The following is an 18,367-nucleotide window of genomic DNA, read 5'->3' on the forward strand; positions in this document are numbered from 1 at the left end:
AGGCAGAGTCCCCCCCCCCCCATCAAGCGATTAACTACAAAAGTGAGTCATTGCCAAGAAACTATAAAAAGACCCAGGGTCAGAAGAACTGGAAGGGGGGGGGGTCTCAGAGGCTTACTTTAGTCTTGTCTGAAACATGCCTCTGTGTGAGCTGTTTTGGCCGTTCTTCTTCATCCCCCCCCCCATTTCCCGATCATAACAAGGAGAAGGGGACGACAGAGGACGAGATGGTGGGACAGTGTTCTCGAAGCTACCAGCGTGAGTTTGACCAAACTGCGGGAGGCAGTGGAAGATAGGAGTGCCTGGAGTGCTCTGGTCCAGGGAATCACGAAGAATTGGACACCACTAAATGACTAAACAACAACAACAATGTTTTCTGCGGCTAGAGCAGTGTGACCATTTTTCTTGTTGCCCTTTTCCTGCCCCAGTTGTTTTCATACAGATGTTTTTTAATACAGATGTATTTGTTTTCATACAGATGTATGCTTTTATGGACACACAAAAATGTGGTTTCTGCACCTTTGCATTTTGCTCACAGCAACACACTGCATCATGGGTTTTGTATTCTTAAGGGACGGATTCACAAACAGAGTTTCCCATGCCTTTGTAATTTGCTGATCGTCACACTACGCATCATGGACTTTGTAGTCCATATAGCATCAAGACTACAAAATCCAGCTTCTTGTTCTTGTTCCTGATGTTGCAATAAATCCTTTTTTTAAAAAAAGACTACAAAATCCAATGTAACAATTCGTAAACAGCAGATCTTGTACATTTTATTGCAAGACTATGAGAGAAATTCCTGAAAGCATGAGTGACAGATGCCACAGAGGCAATGCCTATTTCAGCAAAAACTTTCTGTTTTTTTGAAAACACAGTTCCACAACAGCAGAACTCTGTATCTTGTCTAGGGAGACATTGGTAAGGATTGCCTTCAGGCTCCTTGACATTAGAAGAGCAGCGTCTGATTTGGGCTCAAGATAAGAGACTCTCAGAATTTGATCCACAGATCACCATCATGCGTGCAACACAAGATCTGGTGGTGGGTTTGCTAACTTGAGACGAGACTTAAAGGCAAAAACAGAGAGCGGGGCCTTTCCTCATCCGTCTATCAGTGGCGAGAGACTGGATGAAGAACATGAGTCCCCTGAATCCATGATTGGTCAGAGAAGAATGGATGGAGGCAGGATCCTGTGGAAAAACAAGGCAGGTCTTTATTTTTCTGTTGCAAGGAGGTCAGAGAAGACCCAGAACAAAGATGTACAAGGCTCCTCTAAAGGCTTTTGACATTGTCCAACCCCTCACCCAAAGACCACCCTAAAAGCATCATCTATACATCACAAGAAATTTGAGTGTGGCTTCTCTCCTGTCTGCCAAGATGCCTGATAATGTTTTACTGATTGCATTACCTGGGCAGTCTGGTCATTCTTTTGAGATGGTAAATACTTTAGTTCTTGGATATAGGTCCCAGGCCCACCCTGTTCAGACACAAATATGCCCTTAAGGCAGGATTTGAAGGATTTGTAAGTGAAAAGAATGACTGGGAAAGATTTCTCCAAGATATCTCCTTCTGCAGAGGAAATATTTAGAAAATCTAAGGTTGCTTTCGGGATTGTTCTGTGTGCTAAAATAATGTGTAATTTTCTCAGGGAATGTTTCCCAAATCTTGAAGGGTGAAGGATTGATTTTCTGTGGAGTGTATGTCTGCTATGTGTGCGCACCCTAAGAATTTATGACAGAAGGGACCCCAGCCCCCTGCATAGCATCTACCAACTAGATGGCTTCAGGAAGCTAGTAGGTTTTAAAATTTTTATTTTTATTAGTTTTAAAATGACTATGAAACCACAGAGATCAGTAAACAATCACAAAAATTCAATAACATGTCCAATTGAAAGCAAGGCATGCAAAACCCAGTCGGTAGAGCATGAGATTCTTAATCTTAGGGTCATGGGTTCTTTTTTTAAAAAAAGTTTTTTTATTGACTATTTTTACATAACAAATTATTTCAACAATGGTATTTCCCCCCCATTCTTACCCTCCTATCTCCCCCACATACTCCCCTCCCCCCTACGACTTCCCTCAGTTCCTTTTTCTGAATTATTAACACATATTATTCTCTGCATGTTATAAAAATGTAAAAATCTCTAAGTTATCCATCTATTATATTAACAAATAAATTTGTGTCTGTTTATTCAAAGCCTGCCAAGGAGTCCAATTCCTTTTGTTGTTTCTTTAAGTACTTTGTAAAAGGTTCCCATTTTTCTTTGAAGTCACAGTTGTCCTTATCGCGCAATTTGTACGTCAACTTTGCCAGTTCCACATAGTCCATCAATTTCTCTTGCCACAGTTCTTTTGTCAGGATTTCTTCATTCTTCCATCCTTGTGCTATCAAGACTTGCCCCCATTGTTGCATACATAAATATGTTCTTCACTTTCCTTGGCAGGTCTTTTCCTACAATCCCTAACAAAAATGCTTCTGGCTTTTTTTTACAAATGTTAATTTGAACATTGTCTTCAACTCATTATATATCATTTCCCTTTTTTTTTAATTTCTCTGCAATCCCACCACATATGATAAAAAGTCCCTTCTTTTTCCTTGCATTTCCAACATATATTTGAACCAGTTTTATACATTTTTGCTATCTGTACTGGTGTTATGTACCAATTACATCATTTTCATGTAATTTTCTTTCAATAAAGAACAGTCTGTAAAATTTAAATCGGTTTTCCACGGTCTTTCCCAATCTTCAAACAATATATTATGACCTATATCTTGTGCCCATTTAATCATGACTGATTCATCTTTTGTTTCCCATTCTAGCAGAATACAATCTTCGCCCTTCAGCAGCTTTGCCTTCCAGGGTTCTGGGTTCGAGCCCCACGTTGGGCAAAAGATTCCTGCATGTCAGGGGGTTGGACTAGATGACCCTCGTGGTCCCTTCCAAATTTCCAATCCTATGAACCTATTAAATTTCTGTAGGTGTCGTGGGGAGAGATACTTGTAAATTCAAAACTATGCTGTATGAAATAAAATCCCACTATAATGAATAGGAGGGACGCGGGTGGCTCTGTGGGTTAAACCACAGAACCTAGGACTTGCCGATCAGAAGGTCGGTGGTTCGAATCCCTGTGATGGGATGAGCTCCCGTTGCTCAGTCCCTGCTCCTGCCAACCTAGCAGTTCGAAAGCACATCAAAGTGCAAGTAGATCAATAGGTACCACTCCAGCGGGAAGGTAAACGGCGTTTCCGTGGTTTGCCAGAAGCGGCTTAGTCATGCTGGCCACATGACCTGGAAGCTGTACGCCGGCTCCCTCGGCCAATAAAGCGAGATGAGCGCTGCAACCCCAGAGTCGGCCACAACTGGACCTAATGGTCAGGGGTCCCTTTACCTTTACTTTATACTGAGTAGAAATGATGGGAATTGCATTGCCCCTTAGAGACCCATAACCTGTGTGTTATTCCCCCCCCCCCCCCGAAAGAACTAAAATCCCGATATGAGGGTAGATTGAGAAAGCTGGTAGTTTAGTTTAGTGGCATATGCTTCAGAGGGACAATATAGCCAGCATGTTCAGCAGCCAATGATAGCTTTAAAATACATGAATTTATCTAATCTTCTTACAGCTGTCCAAGTGAGTGCATTTAGATAAGATTGGCTCTGTGAATCTTGGTGTCATTTACATTACTCACTTTATCAGACCCAACCCCAAAGTTGCAAAATCACGATGCAAAAGCTTTTTCGAGTTTTATGTATGTGTTTGAAATTATTTACAACCTGCTCTTCATCGATTTCCAGAGCAAGGATCGGCATTAAAATACAATAAAAGGATCTTTACGATACAATATCTTTATTGTCGTTGTCCCATACAGAACAACAAAATCAAAAAATCTACATAAGACATTCAAAAACCAACAAAAACCAACAATAGCCTGCTATCCCAGCTATCCCAACCTGGTTAGCCCCCTAAAAACTCTGAAACCCCATTATTAAATACAATATACTCCCATAGAGACTCCTCATACTGTGTTTAAAACCAAGAGGCAATTTATAATAAAAACAGACAATATGCGTCAATCAGGCGAGGGAACTTTTTTTTTTTTTTGCAAATGCATGGAATGAGCAGCCATTTTCACCTGGTGTCAAAACTCTGTCTATGTCAGTGCACTTTGCACCTGTGGGTGGGGAGGGCAAATACAGTGGTACCTCGGGTTACAGACGCTTCAGGTTACAGACTCCGCTAACCCAGAAATATTACCTCGGGTTAAGAACTTTGCTTCAGGATGAGAACAGAAATTGTGCTCCGCCGGTGACGCGGCAGCGGTAGGGCCCATTAGCAAAAGTGGTGCTTCAGGTTAAGAACAGTTTCAGGTTAAGAACGGACCTCCGGAACGAATTAAGTACTTAACCCGAGGTACCACTGTACAGAGTCGGAGTGTCACAGTTGCAACACACCTTAACTCAGAGGACTGTGGACCCAGGAGTAGAGATGCAGGAGAAATTCGGTTCCGTTTGCATTGAAAGGCGAACCTACCTACAACACAGGGAACTGAAACACACCCATCCTTCAAAATCTCTACGTGTTGTGATGCCATTTCCCAGCCAAATAATGTATAGAAAAATGCACGTGCCAGGGTAAAGCCTGCATAAATACGCACTGATTAGAGAAAACATGAGAAAATAGAGAGAAATTGCTTTGAGCAAAAGCGGATTGGAGCAAAAAAAAATTGCTTTGAGCAAAAGCCGTCTTTCCTATTGGGCTTACTGGCGCATTGTGCCAGGGCTCTGGCCTCTCAGGAGCATCTCAGCAAGTGGGGGAGCTGCGCGGCTTTGCCAGAGGCCTCCCCTTTCCCTGCACGCCCACAAGCTGTTCCCCGTCAACCACTAAGAACCAGTGTGGTGTAGTGGTTAAGAGTGGTAGACTCGTAATCTGGTGAACCGGGTTCGTGTCTTCGCTCCTCCACATGCAGCTGCAGCTGCTGGGTGACCTTGGGCCAGTCACACTTCTCTGAAGTCTCTCAGCTCCACTCACCTCACAGAGTGTGTGTTGTGGGGGAGGAAGGGAAAGGGAGAATGTTAGCCGCTTTGCGACTCTTTTGGGTAGTGATAAAGCGGGATATCAAATCTAAACTCCTCCTCCTCCTCCTCCTCCTCCTCCTCCTCTTCTTCTTCTATGGCTTCTATAGGAGCTTCCTGCAGCCAATGGGAAGCCAGCCAGCATCACGGAAGGCGGTCCCTGCTCTGCTCCACGCCAGTTTAGTGTGGTGTACGGGAGCCAACCAAGCGGGTGGCGGGTGTCCCTGGGCCGGTTAATATTATTATTATTATTATTATTATTATTATTATTATTATTATTATGTATTTATTTATACCTCGCCCATCTGGCTGAGTTTCCCCAGCCACTCTGGGCAGCTTCCAATCGAGTGTTAAAAACAATACAGCATTAAATATTAAAAACTTCCCTAAGCTTCCCTAAATGACCCCCCTGGGTTGGTTAAACGACCCCCATGGGCTGCTTGTGCCCCATGGGCCTTAGGTTGCTGACCTCTGATCTAGAGCTTCTAGACTGGTTCTGAGCCATCTAGAGAGCTCCAAAACTCTTCACCAGAAGACATCTCATCTCATGAAGCATTCTGGAGATCTGAAAAATTGTACGCTATTTTGCAACGTTTTGGTTGGTTCCAACAGAGGTGTTGGATCTTGGAGTTCACAAACACGGACCAACTCATATTGCCTTATATTGATGACACTTTGCTCTCCATATCACTAGATGATCTCACTCAGCGGCACTCCCTCTCCCTCTCTCTCTACACACAAACATATATACTGCATGGTGCCAGCCAGATGGGTAGGAACAGAGCCAGGATAAAGCCAGGTTGCTTAGTTCGGCAGCTGGTCCAAGAGAAAAAAATATATGCAGGACTTGACAAAACGCCAAGAAGTCCATTAGGCTGTACAGGAGTTTGGCGTCCCACTCTTGATTTTTAGATGTAATTACATGCCAATGGAGGCATGCCAGTAATCAACTTCCTTTCCCTCTGGGAAGTTGGCAACTTGACATAGATGAGAGCAAGGCTCAAGGAGGCCCCAGCAGTGGCAAGAAGCCACGGGCCTCTTTAATACGTATTGGAGAGGGCGGGGCTTCTGGTTCCAGGGCGGGGCTTCCCCGCAAAACGGAGAGCCCAGGCGCTTCTCCTTCTACGATGAACCCACCTAATGGGGCTGGGAATTCTAGTTGGTGAAAGGGACTAGCAGCATGGTTTCCTCAGCCATCGTTCAAGACGATCGCCTTTCCTGTGAGTGGCCGAGAAGGGGAACGAATGGACATGTGTGCGTTTCTCCTTTGTACCTCAGGAAGTGATCGCATAGCAATAACCTGCAAGAGATGTCAAGAGCTGGTCTTTCCCCCTCCCAGTCCCAAAACCCACCTCCTTCCTTCCAGATTTGTTTCTGGGGACTATAATGTCATTCGGCCTTTATAAGGCCATTTCCTGACATAGTCATTTGCAGGGATATACACAGGATGTTTCCTATTTCTTTACAAAGCTGGGGGTGGGAGGGGGAAGCAAACGCCAACCTTTCTGTCTCCAATTGGATGCCCCAACCATGGCAAAGGGCCAGTCCTCCTGTTTTGCTGGTGATGTAACTTTCCCCCTCTCAATCCTTTACCTTCCTTGACCTTGTTAACGGGCTGCAAATGGAAACGAAATTTGTCACCCGCCATTTTGACTGGAACCTGCCTCCAAATCGGTAATTTAAAACTAAAGTGTGCTTTGCAAGTGTTGAAAACCCAATCCTTTACACCGATGGAGTTTTCCTTTTAAAACTTCTCTAAAGTGAGTAGGGTTGGTTTAAAGATCACTCCCCCCTCTCGGCCACTCAACATCTTTTTGCCAACAGCAACAATAAGAGAGAAAGAGAAAGAAAGGGGACTCATAAAAAATAAAATAAAAACCTTCCTTGGCGAAGAAGAAATCTGTTTTAAATCATCGCCATCATTCAATGAACAGATGTCATTAGCATTTTTCTGCAATGGACTGACATTTTCCTTTCTAGATATATTCTAAGCACATTCACGGGGGCTTTAAAAAAAAAGGCAATATGTAGCTTGATTAATTGGATGGGGTTAAAATATGACAAAGAAGGAGTGGAAATATTTCGGGCAAAAGAAGAAAGAAAGAAAGAAAGAAAGAAAGAAAGAAAGAAAGAAAGAAAGAAAGAAAATCTACATCAAGGGGCTGTTTTGGAACCGGAGTTTTAGCATACATTGTGTACAAAAACACAGCAGAAATATGGAGGGAGAGAACAGAGAGGATTGGTAATAACTAATAAGGTTGTTGTGAAAAATTCACAAGGTAGAAATGGCCAACTGCTTTGCCCAATGGAAGCGCCAAAATAAAGGCAAACCGCCCATCAGGCAATAGAGAGCTGTCTTGGGAAACATCTTGCAACATCAAAGACAGCGTAGCCCAAGTGAAATTAAGTTTGCATTGCTATGGAATTAAGTTCTATTGATCGGAACTTAATTGCCCATTCCCCAGAGTGTTTTCATGAGCAACAGCAAGCCCTGTTCCTTGAATTCCCTGTCTTTGGAAACTGGATGAAAGCACCGCATGAACCAAGAATCTACAGCTGATTTTTCAAAAAGAGCTTTCTTCTCCATATACAGCATTAGCGGTGATGATGAGCAAGTGAAGCACAGGAGACTCAAAGGCATTCCTGGTGCAAAAAAACAATAATAATGCTCAAAGACATTTCTGTGCCAGAGAAACAATGTGCTCAAAACGGGGGACATGCGTCCTCCAGAGCATCAGCAACATAACAAAAGATGATGTGATGAGATCTTAAGCTAGCGCTGCAAACAATCACAATAATGTTTAGGACAGGGAAGAGGGTGGGTGGGAAACCAACTGGCTCCCACCCAAGCCCTTTGACGTCACCGTCTTATGTGTCAGGCTGTAAACAAAGCATCAGAACACATGCGAGGAGCCATATTAGCACGGCGAAATCAACGGATCTAAGCAGGCTTTTAATATTATTCCCAATTTCTGCAGGCTCCGACGTGCAAATGCAGAGCCCCTTTAGGGCAGCTTGTGCGCAGTTGTGTTAACGAAACCCCAAAAACCACACACAGACATGTCAAGAAAAGGATATCACGTCGTTTTATTAGAGGACTGAGGGTTGTTCCCCGCCTCCTCAAATCTGAGAACAGATGGCACGTCCGACCAAACACATCGGCAGCTTACACAACATTGGGAAAATAGGCACGTACGCTGGATTGCATTGGCAACTGAGCCTGGATTAAACCCACTCTCTCCTATCTTTCCTATAGAGAAGGCCTTTCCCCTCACAAACACACCCTTGCCCAGTGCTTAGTGGGAGGTGTTCCCTTGAAACCAATGTGCAGTCTAAACAGGAATCGACTGCCAGAGAAATCTGGAAATGGTTGGGGACAACATTTATTGGGGGGGAAGAAACATGTGTTCACATAGCAAGCACATGAGAGCTATGGAATTAGGAAAATATGTCTTAACAATTAACCAGCCAGCAACATTATTTGGGACGGTCTTCTGCACAAACTCTAGCAGGGTCCTTATGTAGCTGCCAATTCATTTCGACGGGGTTTTATACAGATTCCCCCCCCCCCCACACACACCATGGGATTGAGTCTCCTTGGTCTCGTGGCTTTCGAAAATGCTCTCCTTATCCCAAAATTCCAGAAAATTCTTGCACACGATTTTACGACTTAAAACTGCCCCTCTCTCCTCTGTTCTTTAGATTTGTTTTAATTCGGTTGCTACATAAATGCTTTCCGTGACACAGATACCCTTTGATTTATTACCAAAAGAGACAGAAAAGACATTCGGTAGTATAAAATGCCTGAACAAATTAAATATCATTTATAGATAGATAGATAAGATATAAAAAAGACTTAGTAAAAATATAGTCCTATGGTTCAAATGAAAGATAATAGTCTTGATACAGTGAAAAATGTGCCTGTTTGGCACCCCTAAACTAGTCTCTGTCCCAGAACAATCATTGCAAAAGAATCACTCCCAGTTTTGAACACCTTATTAGGGCTCATCCTTACTCACCTCCCTATGATTTCTAGGCATAGGGTCACACTTCCCAGTCCATTTCAGTGTGCCTTTCTTTCTTTCTTTCTTTCTTTCTTTCTTTCTTTCTTTCTTTCTTTCTTTTTCTTTCTTTCTTTCTCTCTCTCTCTCTCTCTTTCTCTCTTTCTCTCTCTCCCATCTGCTTTCCCCAAGAAAATTGGATCCATACTGCTGATTAGGAGCAAATGGCAATTCAGGTTTTCTGCAAATTGCCATTTGCTCTGATTCAGTGGTAAAGAGCGGGTTTTCGCAGGGAAAGCAAAAATAATATGAATAAAAAGCTGTTGGACACAGACCTGGAAAGTGTGGACTTCTGCCTAGGAATATGGAACGTAGGTCAGTGTGGATAAGCCCTGACTTGCTTCTCCTTAAGCCTTAATAACCTAACTCTGAAAGTGCTGGTTCTCCAGGCATGGCGTAGACCTTGGGGAAAGTGGAAGGCTGGAAGTTACACCTCCATCCTGAAAACACGGGTGGCTGTGGCTCAGCATCAAAGCATCTGCTTGCATGATAAAAGGTCCCAGGTGTAATCGCCTGCATTCCCCGGCAGAGGCTTCCCCTCTGAAACCCAGTCAACATGGGCAGTACTGAGATGGGCCAGTAGTCAGATTTGGTCTGAAGCAGCTGCCTGTTTCGGGAAGGGCCGTAAGCCAGTGGCAGAATATCTGCTTTGCAAGACAATGGTCCCGGTTTCAGTCCTGGGTGCCACCAGCTCACAGGATCCCAGAGGAGCAGGGAAAGATTCTTGCCCTGAGCCCTTGAATTACGGCCACCAGTCAGAGATGGCAGTGGGCTAGTGGCTCGGATCTCACATGGCAGCTTCAAATGCACCTCCACTCCAACGCTTCCATCAGTGTGACTGCAAAGATCATGGGTTTACATGGGCAAAGCTTAGCAGAGCTGCTTCAAGGGAATTTACGCAGAGGTTCACAGGGAAGCTGAGTCGAAGCAGGTTCTGTGAGCTTTCTGATAGGGATGCTTGGAATTACTTGAAATTATATGAAAAAGCATCCGGGGGGAATTAACTCGAGAATGGATTTCTAAAATACTTGGAAGCTACTGAAATCAGTGGGTTGGCTTTGAAGTGAACGGGCACAATCTGGGTAAAGCTATGCCAGCCTAAAAGGACCATCTGTCAATTTTATTTTATTTTTATGGCTTTTTCAAGCCTTTCCCTTCATCACACTTGCATACCACTTTAACCAGTCTTAAAACCCTCCCTCGTCACAATTTGGCTACTTCCCTGCCTTGATGCCCATCCTCTTTTATGGAAGGTCTCAAACCGCACTGCCGTCAGTGCTCCCCCTCCTGCAAAAGCCAGTTAAATCCAACCTGTTTTAGGCATGACTATAGCTTTACCCCACGATGGTGCCCTCGGGGTGCAATGCAGAAGCATGACAGTGAAAGGATTTTTGTTGTTGCTGCCATGCGCTCTGTTGGGTTGCAGACTGCCCACTCGCCACCAGATCCCAGCATGTTCTAGGACTTGGGTGATGCTTCAAATCGGACAGCTTGCAATTCAGCTCCGGGTCAGGCAGCTAGCCTGCTTTTGAAGAACAACAAACCTTGCTTCACTGCTAAGAAAAACCCCAGATGTCGAGAGCCACTGCCTCCCCACCCTGCTTCCCCAGTTACGCAGACTTACAGTACAGAAATCTTAAGCACTGGAAGAGATCAATTGCACTGGAGAACCAAGCTCCTGAACTTTTCCCAACAATCCAGAGGGAAAGGATTTCAGCATCTTGCGGCTTGTCATGTTATAATGCTGCAGGCGCGAGGAAAAGCTGCACCCACGGTAATTCCCTCCGGGGCAATAAAAGGTCCAGAAAAACTGTCCGCCCTCACACATTTCAGCACCCTATGAATTCGGTTTCCTTCTGCTTTCAAACAGTCTATCTCGTTGTGCTACATAGCAATACAGTATATCAGTGGTTCAGCATTATTATTTTTAAAAACAAAAAAACCCCAAGCAATGCATTTAATGAGATAATCTAAATATAGCATTGTTGACAGGCAAGGGGAGAGGGTTTGGAAGGCTGATGCAAAAGAAGGCTCTTGTGGGGATATATAGGTGGGTACTGTTATCTCAGGTGTCTTGCAGTGTCGGGTCTTGCAGTGGGACTCTGAGATGATTTGCACATTACGCTGAACAAGGAAGAGGGCAGGGTCCTGTGTTTTGGCCCCCCAACCCAGTGCTTCAGCTAAAAATGTGCAAGGCAGGGTATCTAAGGGCTCTTTCACACAGAGTAAAGTCGATCCAGTCCCTTGCTCTCAGATGAGCACGATGCACACATGTCTGCTCTGCAAACACATTTGTGACATGCACACGTCACACATGCTCTGCGGCACGGGAGAGAATGAAAAATCCTGACAGTGACACTCATGGGTTTATGCTGAATGACCTTCAGTGGACACTAATAATAATAATAATAATAATAAAAAATCTGTTTAAGTGTGAAGAGGCCCTTAAATGCAGAAAACTCCACAAGCTTCAGGGGCGAGGTTCCCAAGCCCTGCTTGGGACGCAACAGTAGAAGGGCAAATAGTTTCTCTGCAGCAAATCTCCGCAGCAACAGTTTCAAAGTTCCTGCAGATGTTTTTTGCTCACTCCTCGGCAGATTGGCCCTTGTTTCTCAAAGGACGGGCACATTAGCTGAGCTGGGCTGTCTCTCAGCAGGTAAGAATAAATTTGTTAGAAGGACAAGGTGCCCCACAGGGATGGGAAACCAAGCTGCTCTCATTTGGAGCAAACAAAAAGAGGTTAGCGCCTGCACATTATGCCTTTCCCTAAGGGTACGTGTAGGTTTTGAGCTTCCGTCAAATTCATACTGGTTTAACCGGCACAGCTTCGCTCAAAGGGTCCTGGGAATTGTGGTTAGGAGACGGAATTCAGGTACAAGATCCCACGGTTCCCCCTTGCAGGTTCCCAGGGTTCCCTGGGGGAAGGGAAATGACGGTTAAACTGGGCTCAGCCTTGAACCCCTCTCCCCTTGCTGAACACACAAGTGCAGCCCTACCCAGTGATACAAGTGCTGTAATAGACAGCGCTGCTGGCATCGGACAGGGCCGATATCAAGCTGCTCTCCTCGCAGGAGAGGCTCCGTGGAGTCACTTTGGACACGGAGACATGGTAGGCAAACCCCGAAGGATCGGGACGAGTCCTGCTCATATTCAAATACTGGTCAAACTCGTTGCGGTCCACTTCTGTCCAGAGCTCGTTGGGGTTCAAGTGCTCCACGCCGTCAAGGTGGTGCGATTCGGGCGGTGGGGAGAGCTGGCCCAGGTGGGCTGAAAGCCCGTTGGCGGCTCCGGCGCATAGTTGGTTGTAGTACATACCAGGTGGGTGGGGAGTCCTCATGGCATCAGCCAGGTGAGGTGGGTTCTGCGGGTAGCCCATGGGCATGTTCCTCCCCAGGTTTTTCTCCGGGGTAAATTCCATCTGGGGAGGTGGAGGAGGAGGAGGAGGGTGGTGTTGGTAGCCTCGGAAGGACATCACGCCACAGTCGTCCTGCATGTGTGGAGGGAAAAAGGCAGGCTCCGTCTGCTCCAAGACGTCCAGAGGGGACATCTCAGGGGTTGGCAAGCCGTAGTTCTCCATATCAGAGCTCACCGAGCGGAGTTCTCTGAAGTGGTTGAGCGGAGGAGGCTGGGCATGGCCCGGGTGCCCCATGGCGCCACCAGCCCGGTGGTTCATGGCAAAGCCGTCACCGCAAGGCTGGGAGAGATTGTGCAGGAGGATGTTGGGCTCCATCCTCTTGATTTTCTTGGCTTGCTTCTTCCTCCTGGGGCGGTACTTGTAGTTGGGGTGGTCCTGCAGGTGCTGGATCCTCAGCCTCTCTGCCTCTTCCACAAAGGGGCGCTTGTCGTTGGCGCTGAGCGCTTTCCACGACTGGCCTGGAGGGGGTCCGGAAAGGAAAAACACAGGCATGAAGCTACAGCAGAAACAGGGGAGAATTAAGGGCTCCGGCAGATCAAGGATTCAAGTCCTTCACCTGCTTCAGAAGCCCAAACTATTGCTCACGTAATAATTGCAGCATACAAAGGCTGTTAAACAATAGGCAGTATTCGCATTAATGCATGGGTAGGCAAACTAAGGCGTGGGGGCCAGATTCGGCCCAATCGGCTTCTCAATCCAGCCTGTGGACTCAGCGTGTTTTTACCTAAGTAGAATGTGTGCTTTAATTTAAAATGCATCTCTGGGTTATTTGTGGGGCATAGGAATTTGTTCATTTCCCCCCCTTCAAAATATAGTCTGGCCCCCCACAATGTCTGAGGGACAGTGGACCGGCCCCCTGCTGAAAAAGTTTGCTGACCCCTGCATTAACGTATCTCACATTGGGAAGTAGGATGCTGTTGTTGTTTTTAAACTATACATGTCCAATCACCAAAAGGTCATCTTGTCAGCCCCTGTCCACCTTTGGGACATTAGATTCCAGTTTTTTCACCATGTGTCTTATCCATGCCAGACCCGAGAGAGGAGAGAAGGAGAGAGAGAGGGAGGGGGGGGAGAGAGAGAGAAACAAACAAACAAACAAACAAACAAACAGAGAGTATGCCAAGAAGGTACAGTAGATCCTCTGAATGATCATGGCTCCAAGTCCCTGATATGTTCATGATCTCTTGGTATGATCCATGAGAACAACCCCAAAATCCACAAAAACATTATTAAGACCATCCAAGATGTCACAAGATGGTGAGCTATCTCATCAGCCTGGATGCCAAGTAAAATAGGGTGTGGAGAAGGAGATGAAGTTTATCATCCAGTCCGATGGAGAGTTTTGGAGAACCCGAGAGTGCATTCACTATTTTGGAAGGTTTTCATGGGTTCTGATAAAGTTACCACCCTGCTGTGATTTTTGATGTGATGGAGATTCCACTTCGACTAGAAACATCTCTCTCTTTCCCTGCTTTTCCTTACTTGCACACACACACACACACACACACACACACACAATGTAGTTAAAGAGGGGGGAAACCAAAGTGCAGATTTTTGATGAGTGCATTATGTTGCTTTCACACAACTATAGTGATGGCAGCTTCTTTGCAAGTTTTTTTTTTTTTTTGTATTTCTCTTGTCTACTCTGAAATGCAAATGTGATATCCACATTGCAGAACAATAGGCTTTCAGTTTATAAAGGGCTCTCTCCCACATTCCGTCCCATAGTAATTAACATCCATACATAGGATAGAGGACCCTGGACACTTTGCAAGGGGGTGGGTAGCTAAGGTATATAATATATGAAATTCTTATTTAGGAGTCTGTGTCTCTCGTTTCTAGATAGGTGTTCAGGAAAGGGTGGGGGAATAAGAGAACTAATGAGTTCTTTTTTCCTTGACCGCTTCCAAGGACAAGGGGAAATGGCATTTGTCTGGGCGGTATCCAATGTACTTACTCTGTTAGTGCAAGGATTTTTGCTTGTGCAACAGAACTCCCCTATCTTGTCCCCTCAGTGCACATCCTGTGCCCTCTCCAAATCTGCCCCAGTGGATTGGGGGAACCCCCAAAACAAATTTGAGGGAGGAAGTTCCATTGTGAAAGCATCCACACTTGAACAAATGGAACAAGTTACTTAACCCCTTTCCGTTCTATTTGTTGCAAATTTGATAATGCTGAATTTGGACTTAATCAAGATTCACACTACAAAAAAGTAAGGGTGCATAAAGACTTATAAGGTGGCTCTCTATGCCCTGGAGGCTAGGAAGATTAGGAAGAAAGAAATGGTTGGGCTAGCGGTCAGTTGCAAAGGGGAGTCTAAGATCTAATCCACACATTTTATTTGAGAATCACTTTTTATTCTGTGCAATAAGAAATTTTGGTGGATTTGACCATGGTTTTACTGCAGATGTAGCGACTGCTGTTTAGCTTTGCACTGAACTCAGTACAGATGTAGAACACCCTGCCCAGGGCTGAGCTCAGAAGAAACCAGTTCTGGCTTTCTGCAATAGAAGCTGCAGTGCATAGTGCTGATTGCCCAGTGCTTGTGATGTCACAAACACTTCCCCTAACGAACCCTACAGCCCTTTTGCATCCCTCTAGATACTAGGAGAGACGCCCCCCCCAAAGTCCTGGATAGCTGCTGCCAGTCTGTGTAGACAGTACTGAGATAGATGGACCAATGATTCAGGATGTGGCAGCTTCCTACGTTGTATAAATTTGGGTTTGTGATAGAAATGTGATAGACCGACCGTTACCTTTTGTATCTCGGGTTCTTGGGGACACTTCTATGTGCAATCTTCATCCCGCTCCCTGCTTATGTGTGTGTCTCTGCATCCCTCCCCATACACACCTCCCACTTGAAGATGAAATGTCCTGCATCATCAGACGAAGCGACAAAAGCCAAAAAGCTTCTAAATGTGTTCATCTTTCAGGGTCTCTTATTACTCTTTGACTGTGGATCTTTTTATCCCGAGGAAGTGAAATTAGTAAAAGGGTGCAGGGGAAAATGTTCTTCTAGTCTTTGAACTGTATCCTTTCGGGAGAAGAGGGGACTGAGAGCAACGTTTCATAGAATAACACCCAATGCATTTCAGTTTTAAAACCACACGCTTGGCCAGAATGCACATTTGATTTAAAAATGACTGTCTTTGGCTGCTTTCTCAGCTTTGTGAGAAACATTTGCAAGCGTGTGCAGTAAGAGTGCAAGAGGGAAGTGATCTGCCCATGTGCTCCCCTGCTGTAGGTGCAGCAGATGGGTAAATTATCTGGATTAAAGTCACAATCCTATAGCCCTTTATCTGGGAATGAGCCACACTTCAATTGACTTCTGGGTACACATGTGCAGGATTGTACTGCGAATGACCTGCAGAGAGGGGCTGATGAGAAAGGTTGCACCACAAGAGACAGCTTCCTCAAAATAAATTTAAAAAGAGAGAGCTTCCTTCCTCGTGGCTGTTACTCTCTCCTCTCCCAAACTCCATTTCGATCCTTCTAAGAACTGCATTGTTCAGACAGATGCCCCCACAGAGCCCACCAGCAGAACAAAAGGCAGTGGCCACCTCCGTTCCTGTTTCCCCCCAGCCTCCAATCTTACTCCAAGGTAAACTGCCTTGGAACATACAAGCTCCATTTCTCAGGTATGACTAATAAGTGGGACTTGCAATAAAATTTTGCAGTGTGTGTGTGAGAGAGAGATAGAGAGAGGTGCCTCTGCTGGTTACGTCTTCCTCTAGGATAGTTCCCACTCCAGTTGTCAACCCCCCCCCCCCTAGAAAACCCTCAGCATCCCATTGCTACTGAGCATGCTTGGTCTTTGCAGGGTCTTTTCTGGAGGGCCCCCATTATAGGTTGCTAAAAAGGATTTCTGAAATCTCAGGTCTTCCTTCAACACCTGAGTGTGCTCTCAGAGGGAGGGAGAAGCCTTTCAAGCCTGACTAAGGGGGGGGGAGGCTGCCCCCCTAAATCAATAAAAATCAACAAAAATACTTAACTAACAGAGGTTCTGTTCCCTAAGATTCCGCTTCCCTGTGAATCTGTCCAAAGCCACCTTAGCTCCTGATGGTCATCATCCCTACATCTGGTGGCAATGAGTCCCACAGTGCACTCACACTCCCCGCTTACCCAGCATCTTGCTCAGCACCGCGTTGTGCAGGTCCGGATTCTGCTGGGCCAGCCGCTTCCTCTCGTCCTTAGCCCACACCATGAAGGCGTTCATGGGGCGCCGGATGCGGGAATCCTCGGCGCTCTTGCCGTCGGACGGACGGCCCGAGCCGGCGCCGTAGCCATAGCCGGCGTCGGGGCTGGGAGAACGGCTCGACGCAGCCGAGGTGCCCAAGAGCGCACCGCCGGGGTCGCCTCCCCCGATGGGCGCCGCTGCGCCGGGGCGAAATCCGAAGGCCGGCTCCGGGCTGGGGGTCCGGCTGGAGACGGCGGGCTCGGCGGCTCGGCTGTGCTGCGCGAAGGCGCGCCCGGGATCAGAGGCAGCTGCGGCGGGAGGAGGTGGAGGCGGCGGAGGCGGAGGCGGCGGTGGCGCAGCGGCTGCTCCCGCGACGGATCCCCATGAAAAGTCGCCTCTGGCTTGGGGTATCTCCTCTCTACAGAAACTAGGCTCAGATATATTCATTCCAGCTAGACGGACCTTTTGGGATCACAAAGCGAGCAGAAAAAGAAAAGAAAAAACGGACAACAAGAAGAGAATCGGGTTCCCTTCTCCAAGGAAAGAAGACGACGCGAGCGAAGGAATCAGCGGCTCGAAATGCGCAAAGGAACCAGAGAAGGAGGCAGGATTCGGCCCGAGCTAAGGGCTGGCTTGGTTCGCCCCCTCCAAAAAAAGGAGGACAAGAGCACGCGCTGGAAAGGATGCTCCCGTCGGAGGGGCCACATTATAAAGGCTGCGCTTCCCATCCGAGGGAGGGCGACGGGAAAGGAGGAGGGGTTAGACGGGCCCGCTAGGAACACCCCCGACGGAGGAGGGCGATGGACGCGCCGTTTCATTCTGCGCTCCCCCCCCCCCCCTCTCGGCAAAGGAAATCGGGGAAATTGCTCCCCCCGCTCCCCCGACTTTCCTCTCCCTCCTGTCGGATTAAGTCCTGGCGAGGCAATTCCGTTTGCGCAAACCTCAGGCGCGCAGCAGCGCCTCCTCCGAGCTAGCCAGACGCAAATGTCCCCCCGCGAAGTGGGCGGCAGGGATTTTTTTTGGGTGCCGCTGGCCGGGGGGTGGGGAGAGAGGGGGTGGTTTGTTTAGCCTTGCTTTTTTATGTGTATAATCCCTTTGTGCACGCACACCCTTTGGAAAAGAAGAAAAGCCGCAGCCAAATGAAGTTGGCTCCTAGGCGCACGTGGTCGAGGCAAACGCTGCAAGAGAGCACCGGGAAAGGTCCTTTGCGTGGAGAAAGACTCGTTTGGGTGGGGGTGATTCTCACTGCAGGTGGGGAGGGAGGAGATGGAAGAGCCGAGACCCCTCTTTGAAAGGGGGCCTGGAAATGGTTTGAAAAGTGCTATCTTTTCACGGTGGTTCAGTGCGCGCAGACGCGTTTCCTTGCTGGAAGCAAAGTTAGATTGTAAGCTCTTCGGGGCAGGTCCGTTAGGCAGGGAACAGAACCTCAGTTAGTTAAGCAGGGCCGCAGAATCTTTTCTTTCCGGCCCGAGGGCCGCATTTCCTTCTGGAGGGGGCCACATGCGAATGGTGGGCGGAGCCAGAGGCAAAAGTGGGCGAGGCCACGAATCTAAATATTACCTTTGTATGGTAGACTCGTTTGTACACAGACACACCCCTCCATCCATACAAGCGAGAGGTAGCGTCACAGATCAAGGGCGAA

The 18,367-nt window shown here is 46.8% G+C and overlaps 1 protein-coding gene across 1 annotated transcript; it reads right to left on the reverse strand.

Moving 5' to 3' along the window:
* Positions 1–8,140: 8,140 nt before the first annotated feature.
* Positions 8,141–17,472, reverse strand: SOX18 (SRY-box transcription factor 18). Its single transcript, XM_083745894.1, has 2 exons — positions 16,671–17,472; positions 8,141–13,006 (listed from the first exon to the last, which is right to left on the reverse strand). The coding sequence occupies exons 1-2, from the start codon at positions 17,170–17,172 to the stop codon at positions 12,126–12,128; spliced, it is 1,383 nt and encodes a 460-aa protein (XP_083602020.1). The 5' UTR covers positions 17,173–17,472; the 3' UTR covers positions 8,141–12,125.
* Between the last annotated feature and the right edge of the window lie 895 nt (positions 17,473–18,367).

This window comes from Podarcis gaigeae, assembly GCF_964106915.1.
Source record: "Podarcis gaigeae genome assembly, chromosome: 6".
Taxonomy (NCBI): Eukaryota; Metazoa; Chordata; class Lepidosauria; order Squamata; family Lacertidae; genus Podarcis; species Podarcis gaigeae.

Coding starts and splice junctions, on each gene's coding strand:
- SOX18 (XM_083745894.1), bottom strand. CDS start 17,172: ATGAATATATCTGAGCCTAGTTTCTGTAGAGAGGAGATACCCCAAGCC. Junction 13,007..16,670: donor GGTGCTGAGCAAGATGCTGG/GTAAGCGGGGAG, acceptor GACCCCCTCCAG/GCCAGTCGTGGAAAGCGCTC.